Source organism: Hyla sarda, chromosome 9 (assembly GCF_029499605.1).
Source record: "Hyla sarda isolate aHylSar1 chromosome 9, aHylSar1.hap1, whole genome shotgun sequence".
Taxonomy (NCBI): Eukaryota; Metazoa; Chordata; class Amphibia; order Anura; family Hylidae; genus Hyla; species Hyla sarda.
The window spans coordinates 160,067,921-160,084,269 of NC_079197.1; the positions used below are offsets into that span (position 1 = coordinate 160,067,921).

At 39.6% G+C, this 16,349-nt stretch overlaps 1 protein-coding gene across 2 annotated transcripts in view; it reads left to right on the top strand.

Annotated features, from left to right (window-relative positions):
- Window positions 1-3,650: 3,650 nt before the first annotated feature.
- The window catches only part of LOC130291359 (delta-like protein C), a 50,038-nt gene continuing 37,339 nt past the window's right edge, over window positions 3,651-16,349 (top strand). For both annotated transcript variants that reach the window (XM_056540039.1, XM_056540040.1), the window contains exons 1-3: window positions 3,651-4,109; window positions 5,598-5,837; window positions 10,124-10,181. In XM_056540039.1, coding sequence (XP_056396014.1) covers window positions 4,056-4,109; window positions 5,598-5,837; window positions 10,124-10,181 — 352 coding nt within the window. In that variant the 5' untranslated portion in view covers window positions 3,651-4,055. The remainder of the gene's footprint in view (window positions 4,110-5,597; window positions 5,838-10,123; window positions 10,182-16,349) is intronic.

Below are 16,349 nucleotides of genomic sequence, written 5' to 3' on the forward strand. Positions count from 1 at the left end.
CCTCATTAACAAATACACACACCTTCATAATGGGGAGGTGAGGGCGACACACGTCAGGGGGAAGTGTGCTCATTGTGTGGGGAACACGATAGGTGAGGGCCTCCTGTATTATGTATGCTATCTGACATACGCCGTATAGATAATCCAGGGCCGACAGTGACAGGTCACTTGATATCCCGTAGGTCGCTCTACCCGATACCCTCCCCGTCCTATACCATATATATGACTGCTGCTGTCACAATTAATTTATAGTCCATGACCGATCCCCGGGATGAGCACAATGTCCCTAACCTGTAGGCTCTACCTCTAGAGGATATCGTCAGGCTCTGTTCACACTCTGCTTGAGGCCCCATCATCAAGTATTCTGTTAGAAAAATCAAGGTCGCAGCACTCAAGTTCTGGTCGAATTCGGTGAGGGTATACAAGACGTGTTTCAGTAAACGCCTTGCCTTCCTCAGACAGCTGAGGAAGGGAAAGTGTTTGTCAAAACGTGTCTTGTAGGTACATGTAGAAAAGACAAGGTCTCATCGCTCACCAAGGTCTTCTAGAAACTTTGTTTATTGAAGTTTCACATATAAGGGTACACAGGAGCTGCCTTCCTTAGAAAGCCGAGGAAGGGAAAGTGTTTGTCAAAACGTGTCCTGTAGGCATATGTAGAAAAGACAAGGTCTCATCACTTACCAAGGTCTTCTAGAAACGTTTATTGAAGTTTCACATATAAGGGTATTTAGGACCTGCCTTCCTTAGACAGCTGAGGAAGGGAAAGTGTTTGTCAAAACACATCCTATAAGTATATGTAGAAAAGTCCAAGTCGCAGCACTCATCAAGTTCTGGTAGAATTACACAAGGGTATACAGGACGTGTTTCGGTAAATGCCTTATCGTCCTCTGAAAGCTGAGGAATGGAATGTGCTTGCCAAAACGTGTCCTGTATACCCTCACCAAGTTCTAGCAGAACTTGGTGAGTGGAGGTAGGTACATAAAAAAGTCAAGGTCCCAGCACTTACCAATGTATGCTAGAAATGTTGTTTGGTGAAGTTCCACATATAAAATGTATACAAGACCTGCCTTCCTTATACAGCTGAGGAAGGGAAAGTGTTTGTCAAAATACGTCTTATAAGTATATGTAGAAAAGTCAAGGTCGTAGCACTCATCAAGTTCTGGTAGAATTACGCGAGGGCATGCAGGACGTGTTTCGGTAAACGCCTTGTCTTCCTCAGAAAGCTGAGGAAGGGAAAGGGCTTGCCAAAACGTGTCCTGTATACCCTCACTAAGTTCTAGCAGAACTTGGTGAGTGGAGGTAGGTACATAAAAAAAAGTAAAGGTCCCAGCACTTACCAAGGTCTGCTAGAAATGTTGTTTGGGAAAGTTTCACATATAAAGGTATACAAGGACCTGCCTTCCTTAGATGGCTGAGGAAGGGAAAGTGTTTGTCCAAACGCATTTTGTAGGTACATGTAGAAAAGTCAAGGTCTCAGCACTCACCAAGGTCTTCTGGAAACATGTTTTTGAAGTTTTACATATAAGGGTATACAGGACCTTGCCTTCCTCAGACAGCTTAATACGGTAAATTGTTTGCCAAAACGTGTCCTGTAAACCCTTATGTGTGAAAAATTTCAGTAAATAAAGTTTCTAGCAAATTTGATGATTTTTCTACATGTACCTACCTTAACTCACTAAGTTCTGCTAGAACTCGGTGAGGGTATAAAGGACACATTTCGGCAAACACTTTCCCTTCCTCAGCTGTCTGAGGAAGGGAGAGTGTTTGCCGAAACACGACTGGGATACCTTTATATGTTAAACGTCAATAAACGTTTTTACCAGAACTTGGTAAGTGCTGGGACCTTGACTTTTCTACATGTACCTACCTCCACTCAACAAATTCTGCTAGAACTCATTGAGGGTATACAGGACGCGTTTCTTTCCTCAGAGAGCTGAAGAAGGGAAAGTGTTGCCGAAACACAGCCTGTATACCTTTATATGTGAAACTCAAATAAACAAGGTTTCTAGCAGAACTTGATGAGTGCTGGGACCTTAACCTACATGTACCTACCTCCACCTAAGTTCTGCTAGAAGCATTCTTTATTGAAGTTTCACATATACAGGACGCGTTTCGGCAGGACGCATTTCAGCAAACGCCTTCCCTTCCTCTGACAGCTTAAGAAGGTAAAGTGTTTGCTGAAACACGTCCTGTATACCCTCATATGTAAAAAAAATTTACATTTTAATCCGTCTTCTTAGACTTCAATGGGCGCAAAATTAACTAAAGTAGCACATCCTGCATTTTTTAAATGTGTTAAACAATGTACTATGGAGGCCAAAGATGTTTTGTATGAAAGTGTTTGAAGGCTTTATTCACACACATTATTTTGTTCCATTTTTATTTTTTTGTTGTTAAACAGCCCAAAACTTTTTTTTTTTTGTCAGATAAGTCTAAGGTCCTTTTTTGGCCATTCACGGCTTACAAAAAACTGTGTTTTTGGGACTTTTTTTTTCAGCCCCCAAACCGTCTGGTTTTTAAATTGTATAATAAAATGCAAACCAAATCTTAAAAAAGAAAAAAAAAAAAGTATCACATTTTTAGAACCGAGTGGGGGTCCACCATGTAACAGATCCAGCATGGCTTTTTGTATCCGAGAACAACGCAAATCACAACGCAGGTGTGAACAAAGCCTAAAACAGAAGTGATATTTATGGTATGAATGTAACATATGGAAGCCACAAATTGTATCATTTTTTAACTGTTGCTCAGTGTTTCCCAACCAGTGTGCCTCCAGCTGTTGCAAAACTACAACGCCTGGGCATGCTGGGAATTGTAGTTTTGCAACATCTGCAAGCACACTGGTTAGTGTGCCTCCAGCTGTTTCAAAACTACAACTCCCAACATGTCAAAGGCTGTCCAGGCATGCTGGGAGTTGCAGTCTTTGCCACAGCTGGAGGCACATTGGTTGGGAAACACTGTTGTGGAAACCCGATCTTCCTCCCCATTAAGGCTGAATTCACATCTGTCATCAACTCCATTTTTCTGTGCTCTTATAGAAGAAAAGCGTAAGTGACCGCGCCAAATCCAGCGCGGACCACTGGTAGTGGACCACTAACTTACAGTGGGGCATGTTGTATTGATAGGAATATCCAATATGGCAAAAAAAAGGCTGCAATTTGGAAGAACTGTACAATTTATTTTTATTTTTGTAATAATTAAAAAAAAAAATTTTTATAGACATCCCAACGATGAGAAATACGATGAAGGTCTCCACCTCTTCGGCAGATTTTAACTTTTCACCGATTTCCAGGATTCTTGCCTTTCGACACATTTCCTGAAACTTGGCACAATACCCTATAAATGTTGTATGTTGCATTATAAGCTCGATTACGTCCCGGGACTTTTTATTGTATAACAGTCCCATTTTTTTCCATTAAGTCCACATTAGTCCTATTAATACACATCCCGGGGACCTGAGGTCCAATGATGCCATTGCTCCTGTTGTTTAGGGTAAGGACTTAAATTTGTTTTCTTCATGGTTTACAGAAAGCTGATCAAAGAAAGCGCGATGCAAGGAGGAAGGGATGAAGGAGGAGGAGGAGGAGAAGGGGGATGAATTTGGTGGGGGGGGGGGGGGGAGTGAGGGAGGGGGCTATGTAACACCAGGAGGCTCTGTATAAAGCCCGGGATTGACTTAGAAGAACTTTAGTCACAGCCAAGACAGACAAGCTGAGGACAAAAGACCACACAGGATTCAATAGAGAGTGCGCCCATCAGCGTTGCCTGCCAGATCTCCAACTCTACACAAGCGCCCGATAGGATCCTACTGACTCTACCACCAAAGTCTACTGGCTCATATACGCTCTACTCTTCAAACTTTACTAGCCTGGTCTACAATCATCTTGGATAACTTCCAAACCTAGCTTGTAAATACCCGACATCTACTCAAGAACGTTGTCCTTCTTCTCGCCTTGGTCCGAGGAGATACCTGCCTTGAGTTCCCAATTCTTAGTTCCAGTAAGACTGTGCTGACTTCGGCTTCATCCTCAATTTTACACGTGAAAGTTAATACCATGACAGCGAGGACTCCACTCGTGCTCGTGATGGTGCTACTGTGTCTTCCGATGGTGAGTACCAGCTATTCCTTATTGTGATGTCTTCTACTGCCCAACTTAGTGTTGACTAGTCCTACGTCTACTCTAGATGTATTCTGCTAATATGAGTATTAAGAGATGATTTCACTGGATGCTAATTTTATGTCCGTATTACTTCCCCCCCCATCTAAGGGTGGGTTCACACCACGTTTTTCAAGTACAGATCCCGTATACGTTATCTTTTTTTTTTTATAAAGTATGGAACTGTATTGAAAACCTTATACATAGACAAACAATTGGAGACCGTAGGCACCTGGATGCATCCGGTTGCGTACGGTTTGCTTGCAATAAGTTCCTTTTTTCCCTTACTCGGAAACCGTAATTGACCACGGTTTTGTCTCCGGGTTAAAAACTGTATTGCAACCGCATACATTTTTTTTTTTTTTTAACATGGATGTCAATGGGAAACTCACATGTATACGGTTTACGGTTTCTACTTTGCACATGCGCATTTGCATCCTAAAGTCCCCACATGGGAAACCCTTCCTTCTTCCCTGGGGATTTCAATAAAACAAGACTAACTTTAATTAAAAATGGACAAAATTTTCAAAAACGTATTTAAAAAAAAAAAATGAAAATGGACGGAACAGTATGCCCTTTTAAAAACAGTATACGGTTTAAAAACGCATATGGTTAACTTATTCCCAAACATTTCCATCCAGTTTTTTTTTTTGCCATACGGTTTTCTTTAGAAGAACTGATTGAAAAACAGTAGGGCAAAAACGTGGTGTGAACCCAGCCTTAAATGGGTTACTCCGGTGGAAAACATTTTATTTTTTTAGGTCTTTATAAGTCAACTGGTGCTAGAAAGTTAAACAGATTTGTAAATTACTTTTATTACATAACTTTTACTCTTCTAGTACTTTTTAGCAGCTGTATGCTGCTGTTCTTTTTGAATTTCACTTTTGTCTTGTCCACAGTGCTCTCTGCTGACACCTCTGTCCGTGTCAGGAACTGTCCAGAGCAGCATAGGTTTGCAATGGAGAATTTTCTCCTGCTCTGGACAGTTCCTGATACAGGCATCAGGTGTCAGCAGAGAGCACTGTGGACAAGACAAAAAAAAAGAAATTCAAAAAGAACAGAATTTCCTCTGTAGCATACAGCTGCTAAAAAGTACTGGAAGGGTAAAGATTTTTTTATTTATAGAAGTCATTTACAAATCTGTTTAACTTTCTGGCACCAGTTCATAAAAAAATAAAATAAAAATAAAAGTTTTCCACCAGAGTACCCCTTTAATAGACACGACTTTGGCCCAACAATCCTGTGGTCGATGGAAATTTTCCAAAAATGCTCCGATATGGTATAGGTTATTATTGCAATGTAGAAAGATGGATATATTAGTATGATATGGGCGACACTTTCGACCAATAAGATCTTTTGCTTTCGATCTACTATATCCATAATGAGAATTTTTGTGGTCTCGTTCTACGTGGCCCATTAGCTATGTCTCTATATTCCCAGGTGGAGGCCGCCGGCGTGTTTGAACTGAAGATCCACTCCTTTACCAGCCCTCGCAGTGTGTGCGTTGCCGGCCGTTCCTGTAACATCTTCTTCCGCGTGTGCCTGAAGCACGCCCAGCCCGTGGTGTCACCAGACCCTCCGTGCACATTCGGAACGGCCCTGAGCGACCTGATGGCTGTGGATCCAGGTGCCATATCGGCCAGCAGCCCCATACGAGTCCCCTTTCACTTCAAGTGGCCGGTGAGTAAGAGTACAGCTGTTGGGTATTGTGATACTTTCAAGTAACGTCCCATTTTCAAGGCCAGGAGGCAGCGACATTGACTCGGCCAGGTGGTTTCCCCACTGTTTTGTTCCTTTTCGAGCGGACAGCTGGTTGCAGGACTGGCAGCTGCTGACAAAATAAAGGCTGCACTTTGACCCACATAAAGTCTTCAAAGACCCCTAATATAAATGTGATGTATTTTATAGCCCTGAGGCAGTGTTTCCCAACCAGGGTGCCTCCAGCTGTTGCAAAACTACAACTCCCATCATGCCCGGACAGCCGAAGGCTGTCCGGGCATGATGGGAGTTGTAGTTTTGCAACAGCTGGAGGCACCCTGGTTTGGAAATAATGGCCTGAGGTGATAGTTAAAGTTGTACTCCGGTGGAAAACTTTTTATTTTTTTTAAAATGAACTGGTGCCAGAAAGTTAAACAGATTTGTAAATGATTTCTATTAAAAAAAAAAAAAATCTTAATCCTTTCAGTACTTTTTAGCAGCTGTATGCTACAGAGGAAATAATTGTAATTGTGAAAAAAAAAAAAAGCAAAAAATAATTAAAAAGAGGTACTCCGGTGGAAAACATGATATTTTTTTGTAAATCAACTGGTGCCAGAAAGTTAAACAGATTTGTAAATGACTTCTATTAAAAAAAATCTTTACCCTTCCAGTACTTATTAGCAGCTGTATGCTAAAGGGGAAATTTTCTTTTTTTTATTTATTTTTTTGTGTTGTCCACAGTGCTCTCTGCTGACACCTGATGCCCGTATCAGGAACTGTCCAGAGCAGGAAAAAAAATCCCCATAGCAAACCTATGCTGCTCTGGACAGTTCCGGACACGGACAGAGGTGTCAGCAGAGAGAGCACTGTGGACAAGACAAAAAAAAGAAATTCAAAAAGTAAAGAATTTCCTCTGGAGCATACAGCTGCTAAAAAGTACTAAAAGGATTAAGATTTTTTTTTAATAGAAGTAATTTACAAATCTGTTTAACTTTCTGGCATCGATTTATTTAATTTAAAAATTAAAAAAAATAATACGTTTTCCACCAGAGTAACCCTTTAACATGTATAGATGTATCCCATCTTAATTGGAAAATGCATATACATTTTATATTGTTCAAGGGGTACTCCACTGGAAAAAAATGTATTTTAAATCAATTGGTGCCAGAAAGTTAAACAGATATTTGTAAATTACTTCTATTAAATAATCCCAATCTTTCCAGTACTTATCAGCTGCTGTATAATACACAGGAAGTTCTTCCTTTCTGCCTGACCACAAGTGCTCTCTGCTGACACCTCTGTCCATGTCAGGAACTGCCCAGAGCAAGAGAGGTTTGCTATGGGGATTTGCTCCTACTCTGGACAGTTCCTAAAATGGACAGAGGTGTCAGCAGAGAGCACTTGGGGTCAGGCAGAAAGGAAATTCAAAGAGAAAATAACTTCCTGTGTATTATACAGCAGCTGGTAAGTACTGGAAGGATTGGGATTTTTTAATAGAAGTAATTTACAAATCTGTTTAACTTTCTGGCATCAGTTGATTTGAAAGACAATGTTTTCCAGTGGAAAACCCCTTTAAAGGAGAGGTTCCATTGTGAGGACTCTTTCGAGATCCTCATTTTACTATTTTAGTCTATTATAAATGAACGACTATAGAATACACTATGTGGATGTTAACCTCTACTATAGTTCTTATTGGAAGCTTTCTAGCTATGGGGGAGATTTATCAAAACCTGTCCAGAGGAGAAGATGCTGAGTTGCCCATAGCAACCAATCAGATCACTTCTTTCATTTTTGAAAAATGAAAGTAGCAGTCTGATTGGTTGCTATGGGCAACTCAGCATCTTTTTCTCTGCACAGGTTTTGATAAATCTCCCCCATATCTTCTTCCTTCATGTATATTTTCCTATGAACTCACTTGGGGTATCAAAATCCAGAAAGATGATCGGCCATCTATGAGACACGAGAAGAGTAATAATGCATAATATACCTACATAATAATGTTTGTCTAGTCACATCTATAGGGTCTTAGGAGATCCCAACTTTCTGCTCTTCAAATACTATTCCTTAAATAGTTCTCATTACCTACAAGATGCTCCTTACCTTTAGTGTATATGTATATATATATATATATATATATATATATATATATATATATACTCCTCAAAAAAATAAAGTGATCAGTTAAACCACACAATGTAACTCCAAGTCAATGACACTTCTGTGAAATCACACTGTCCACTCAGGAAGGAACACTGATTGACAATCAATTTCACATGCTGTTGTGCAAATGGAACAGACAACAGGTGGAAATTATAGGCAATTAGCAAGACTACCCCAATAAAGGAGTGGTTCTACAGGTGGTGATCACAGACCACTTCTCAGTTCCTATGCTTCCTGGCTGATGTTTTGGTCACTTTTGAATGCTGGCGGTGCTTTCACTCTAGCAGTAGCATGAGACGGAGTCTACAACCCACACAAGTGGCTCAGGTAGTGCAGCTCATCCAGGATGGCACATCAATGTGAACTGTGGCAAGAAGGTTTGCTGTGTCTGTCAGCGTAGTGTCCAGAGCATGGAGGCGCTACCAGGAGACAGGCCAGTACATCAGGAGATGTGGAGGAGTCCATAGGAGGGCAACAACCCAGCAGCCTTTGGGCAAGGAGGAGCACTGCTAGAGCTCTGCAAAATGACCTCCAGCACCCCACAAATGTGCATGTGTCCACTCAAACGATCAGAAACCGACTCCATGAGGGTAGTATGAGGGCCCGACATCCACAGGTGGGGGTTGTGCTTACAGCCCAACACCGTGCAGGACGTTTGGCATTTGCCAGAGAACACCAAGATTGGCAAATTTACCACTGGCGCCCTGTGCTCTTCACAGATGAAAGCAGGTTCACACTGAGCACATGTGACAGACGTGACAGAGTCTGGAGACGCCGTGGAGAACGCTCTGCTGCCTGCAACATCCTCCAGCATGACCAGTTTGGTGGTGGGTCAGTTATGGTGTGGGGTGGCATTTCTTTGGGGGCTAAACAGCCCTCCAGGTGCTTGCCAGAGGTAGCCTGACTGCCATTAGGTACTGAGATGAGATGCTCAGACCCCTTGTGAGACCATATGCTGGTGCGGTTGGCACTGGGTTCCTCCTAATGCAAGACAATGCTAGACCTCATGTGGCTGGAGTGTGTCAGCAGTTCCTGCAAGAGGAAGGCATTGATGCTATGGACTGGCCCCCTGTTCCCCAGACCTGAATCCGATTGAGCACATCTGGGACATCATGTCTCGCTCCATCCACCACAGACTGTCCAGGAGTTGGTGAATGCTTTAGTCCAGGTTTGGGAGAACATCCCTCAGGAGACCATCCGCCACCTCATCAGGAGCATGCCCAGGCATTGTAGGGAGGTCATACAGGCACGTGGAGGCCACACACACTGAGCCTCATTGTGACTTGTTTTAAGGACATTACAGAAAGTTGGATCAGCCTGTAGTGTGGTTTTCCACTGTGATTTTGAGTGTGACTCCATATCCAGACCTCCATGGGTTGATAAATTCGATTTCCATAGATAATTTTTGTGTGATTTTGTTGTCAGCGCATTCAACTATGTAAAGAGGAAAGTATTTCATACGATCAGTTCATTCCTTCAGATCTAGGATGTGTTATCTTAGTGTTCCCTTTATGTTCTTGAGCAGTATATATATATATATATATATATATATTGGTCTTCACAGCAGAAGATTGTCAGCTCAATCCTTATCCATAGGTTAAAGACACACTTCACAAGTAGTCAGCCAGACATGAGATTGTGACAGACAGTACCTGCTCTTGGAAATCTTTGGTTCAAGGTTGTTCTCCAAACCAACTCTCTCATGGGTTCTTTCCATCACAAAGTAATTTTTTGTGATGTGATGAAGTCCACTCCAAATTTGTTAAAAAAAATAAAGAAAATAAAACATACCCCAGGGCCCCAATCTCTGTTTTCTCATCTTGATCTCTACTACAAGGCTGCTCCGTCTTCATCTTCACCAGGTATCTAAGCTGCATAAAAGGTTGGTAGGCTGGTGGTGTTTTGTATACACAGATTCTGAGCCTTTTGTTAGTAGATATGTGGTCATACGACCTATACCAGTGTAGAGGCATATATACTGTTTTATGAGGTAGCCTCTGTATAGGAAAGTAATGCAATGTCTTTTGGCCTCTGTCGTACAGTAACAAAACCTCCAACTATCAAGTGACTCTATTACACTGACTCCGAAACTCTTTGTTTTGTTGCAGGGCATTTTTTCCCTTATTATTGAATCCTGGAGCACGCACACAGCGGAGAAGTCTACAGGTAAGTACCATATGGACACCAAATGTCACACCCATTTGTCATTATTACTATAACCTACTAGTATTTCCATAACTCCAACACTTAAAGGGGTACTCTAGTGGAATTTTTTTTTTTTAATCAACTGGTGCCAGAAAGTTAAACAGATTTGTAAATTACTTCTATTAAAAAATCTTAATCCTTCCAGTACTTATCAGCTTCTGTTATGATCCACAGGAAGTTCTTTTGTTTTTGAATTTCCTTTCTGTCTGACCACAGTGCTCTCTGCTGACACCTCTGTCCATTTTAGGAACTGTCCAGAGCAGGGGAGGTTTCTTTGGGAATTTGCTCCTCCGGACAGTTCCTGACATGGACAGAGGTGTCAGCAGAGAGCACTGTGGTCAGACAGAAAGGAAATTCAAAAAGAAAAGAACTTCCTGTGGATCAGCAGCAGCTGATAAGTACTGGAAGGGTAAATAATTTTTAATAGAAGTAATTTGCAAATCTATTTAACTTTCTGGCACCAGTTGATTTAAAAAAAAAAAAGGTTTTCAGTGGAGTACCCCTTTAAGACATTTGACCCTTAACCTGACGTTGCATCCCATGGTCAACATAGGCGTGGAGTTCAGAGGAACCTACCATACATCCAACCAACCAACCATCTAAAGTGGTCCCTGCAAATTTTGGATAGTTTGTATTAATATGAGGATCACACCATTTATTGCCCCATGAACTCAAAAAGGGGGATTGCATGGTGGAATGATGGAGGGCAGTCATCTAAAAAAGAAATGGCTACCTACACCTGACCATTAGCCCTATTATTCTATACCTACGTTCCATACAATTAGGTCACGTTAAAGGGGTACTCCCGTGGAAAAGTTAAACATATTTGTAAATTACTTCTATTAAAAAATCTTAATCCTTCCAGTACCTATTAGCTGCTGAATACTACAGAGGAAATTCTTTTCTTTTTTTTGGAACACAGTTCTCTCTGCTGACAACACGAGCACAGTGCTCTCTGCTGACATATCTGTCCATTTTAGGAACTGTCCAGATTTTCTTTTACTCAGGACAGTTCCTAAAATGGACAGAGATGTCAGCAGAGAGCTCTGTGCTCGTGATTTCAGCAGAGAGCTCTGTGTTTCAAAAATAAAATTATTTCCCCTGTAGTATTCAGCAGCTAATAAGTACTGGAAGCATTAAGATTTTTTTTATAGAAGTAATTTACAAATCTGTTTAACTTTCTGGCACCAGTTGATTGTAAAATAAAGTTCCACTGGAGTACCCCTTTAAGTTGTACTATCTTAAGATTAGTTAGTACCACACATGGTGCCTCTGGATTAGGTTCATATACTAGACCAGTGGTCTCCAAACTGTGGACCTCCAGCTGTTGCAAAACTACAACTCCCAGCATGCCCGGACAGCCAACGGCTGTCCGGACATGCTGGAAGTTGTAGTTTTGCAAAAGCTGAAGGTCCTCTGTTTGAAGACTACTATACTAGACTATTTAACAACCTACAAACAGATATAGCACCACCCCTGTGTGCAGGTTTTGTCAGGTACTGCAGCTCATTCAGTCATATAAAAAGTCAGATGCAATACCACAAACATCCTGTGCACAGGTGTGGTGCTGTTAAATCCAGGAAAACCTTTTTAACCCCTTCCTGACGTAAGTCTGATTTTCACAATGTAATTATGCAGCTCCCCCCCAGGACAGATATAATAATAGTTGTAATTCTTCCGCAGCCATAAATGTCCTATATTTTACTCTCCTGCGATTCCATTATAAGCCGGCACATCTGTCGTGTGACTGATAAGCGGCGCCTTTATACTATCCTGTTGCTGTAGCATTAGTTTACATTCTCTTTCCTTTACATTGTCAATCTCTTATCTCTATTAAAATGGTTTTCTACACTGCACATTTCCCCTATTACGGAATTCTGAAATAACAATTGGGGGGGGGGGGGGTTCATGTTCAGGATCCTTATCTCAGATTGGAGAATGGCTGCAGAGAGCATCGCTTGCTCTAGAATAGTGGACTCCAAACTGTGGCCCTCCAGCTGTTGCAAAACTATAACTCCCAGCAAGCTTGGACAACCAGCGGGTATTTTACATGAGGCAATAATCAGCCCGTTTAGCCCACAGGCGGCCCTTTAGACAGATTTCAGTCAGGCCTGTTTTTAGTAACTTCCTCCCTCTCATGTGATTTCTTGACCATCTCCTCTCTACTTACCGCAAGCCTCTCTTCTATCACTTGGTGATCCCACCTTACTAATAACCATAACAGTATAACAGTACCATCTATAGGGGTACAATCACACTACTAACAGTACCATCAATACCTGTGCAACCTTACTAATTACTATAACAGTACCATCAATACCTGTGCAGCCTTACTAATTACTATAACAGTACCATCAATACCTGTGCAACCTTACTAATTACTATAACAGTACCATCAATACCTGTGCAGCCTTACTAATTACTATAACAGTACCATCAATACCTGTGCAACCTTACTAATTACTATAACAGTACCATCAATACCTGTGCAGCCTTACTAATTACTATAACAGTACCATCAATACTGATACAACCTTACTAATTACTATAACAGTACCATCAATACTGATACAACCTTACTAATTACTATAACAGTACCATCGATACTGATACAACCTTACTAATTACTATAACAGTACCATCAATACCTGTGCAACCTTACTAATTACTATAACAGTACCATCAATACCTGTGCAACCTTACTAATTACTATAACAGTACCATCAATACCTGTGCAGCCTTACTAATTACTATAACAGTACCATCAATACCTGTGCAACCTTACTAATTACTATAACAGTACCATCAATACCTGTGCAACCTTACTAATTACTGTAACAGTACCATCAATACCTGTGCAACCATACTAATTACTATAACAGTACCATCAATACTGATACAACCTTACTAATTACTATAACAGTACCATCAATACCTGTACAACCTTACTAATTACTATAACAGTACCATCAATACTGATACAACCTTACTAATTACTATAACAGTACCATCAATACCTGTGCAACCTTACTAATTACTATAACAGTACCATCAATACCTGTGCAACCTTACTAATTACTATAACAGTAAAATCTATACTGGTATACAACCTTACTAATTACTATAACAGTACCATCAATACTGATACAACCTTACTAATTACTATAACAGTACCATCAATACTGATACAACCTTACTAATTACTATAACAGTACCATCAATACCTGTGCAACCTTACTAATTACTATAACAGTACCATCAATACCTGTACAACCTTACTAATTACTATAACAGTACCATCAATACTGATACAACCTTACTAATTACTATAACAGTACCATTAATACCTGTGCAACCTTACTAATTACTATAACAGTACCATCAATACCTGTGCAACCTTACTAATTACTATAACAGTACCATCAATACCTGTGCAGCCTTACTAATTACTATAACAGTACCATCAATACTGATACAACCTTACTAATTACTATAACAGTACCATCGATACTGATACAACCTTACTAATTACTATAACAGTACCATCGATACTGATACAACCTTACTAATTACTATAACAGTACCATCAATACCTGTGCAACCTTACTAATTACTATAACAGTACCATCAATACCTGTGCAACCTTACTAATTACTATAACAGTACCATCAATACCTGTGCAGCCTTACTAATTACTATAACAGTACCATCAATACCTGTGCAACCTTACTAATTACTATAACAGTACCATCAATACCTGTGCAACCTTACTAATTACTGTAACAGTACCATCAATACCTGTGCAACCTTACTAATTACTATAACAGTACCATCAATACTGATACAACCTTACTAATTACTATAACAGTACCATCAATACTGATACAACCTTACTAATTACTATAACAGTACCATCAATACCTGTACAACCTTACTAATTACTATAACAGTACCATCAATACCTGTACAACCTTACTAATTACTATAACAGTACCATCAATACTGATACAACCTTACTAATTACTATAACAGTACCATCAATACCTGTGCAACCTTACTAATTACTATAACAGTACCATCAATACCTGTGCAACCTTACTAATTACTATAACAGTAAAATCTATACTGGTATACAACCTTACTAATAACTATGATAGTACCATCAATACTGGTACAACTAATAAAAGTACCATCATTACTGGTACAACCTTACTAATAACTATAACAGTACCATCAATACTGGTACAACGTTACTAATACCCATAGCAATACTAGTACAATACCATCTATACTGGTATACAACCTTACTAATTACTATAAGAGTACCATTTATACTGGTATAACCTTACTAATAACTATAACAGTACCATCTATACTGGTACAACCTTACTAATAACTATAACAGTACCATCTATACTGGTACAACCTTACTAATAACTATAACAGTACCATCTATACTGGTACAACTAATAACTGTACCATCAATACCTGGAACAACCTTACTAATACCCATAGCAATACTAGTACAATACCATCAATACTGTATACAACCTTACTAATTACTATAAGAGTACCATCTATACTGGTACAACCTTACTAATAACTATAACAGTACCATCTATACTGTATACAACCTTACTAATAACTATAACAGTACCATCTATACTGGTATACAACCATACTAATAACTATAACAGTACAATCTATACTGGTACAACCTTACTAATAACTAGAACAGTACAATCTATACTGGTACAACTAATAACAGTACCATCAATACCTGGAACAACCTTACTAATACCCATAGCAATACTAGTACAATACCATCTATACTAGTACAACCTTACTACTAACAGTCCCATCAATATCTGTAAAACCTTACTGATAACTATAACAGTACCATCCATACTGGTACAACCTTACTAATAACGGTACCATCAATACTGGTACAACCTTACTAATAACAGTACCATCAATACTGGTGCAACCTTACTAATAACAGTACCATCAATACTGGTGCAACCTTACTAATAACAGTACCATCAATACTGGTGCAACCTTACTAATAACAGTACCATCAATACTGGTACCACCTCTCTAAGGACAGGACCATAAATACTTCAACAACCTTACTAATAACCACATTTTTGCAATACAGTTCCTGTATACGTTTTCAATTGAATTGAACTGGACATCATTTTTCAAACCGTATACGGGTTAAAATTTGTACACATGTTTTGATACAGTTTAGTCCAATTTTGAGGAATCCGTTTTTCATCAAAAACCTGATATGGGAACTGTATTGCAAAAATGTGGTGTGAACCCAGCCTAAAAACGTAATAATTATAACAGTACCATCAATACTGGTACGGCTTTACTGAAAACTATAACAGTACCATAAACACTGGCATCACCTTACTGAAAACAATAACAGTACCATAAACACTGGCATCATCCTACTAATAACTATAACAGTACCATAAACACTGGCATCACCTTACTAATAACTATAACAGTACCATAAACACTGGCATCACCCTACTAATAACTATAAAAGTACCATAAACACTGACATCATCCTACTAATAACTATAACATTACCATAAACACTGGCATCACCTTACTAATAACTATAACAGTACCATAAACACTGGCATCACCCTACTAATAACTATAACAGTACCATAAACACTGGCATCACCCTACTAATAACTATAACAGTACCATAAACACTGGCATCACCCTACTAATAACTATAACAGTACCATAAACACTGGCATCACCCTACTAATAACTATAACAGTACCATAAACACTGGCATCACCCTACTAATAACTATAACAGTACCATAAATACTGGCATCAACTTACTAATAACTATAACAGTACCATAAACACTGGCATCACCTTACTGAAAACAATAACAGTACCATAAACACTGGCATCACCCTACTAATAACTATAACAGTACCATAAACACTGGCATCATCCTACTAATTAACTATAACAGTACCATAAACACTGGCATCACCTTACTAATAACTATAACATTACCATAAACACTGGCATCACCTTACTAATAACTATAACAGTACTATAAACACTGGCATCACCCTACTAATAACTATAA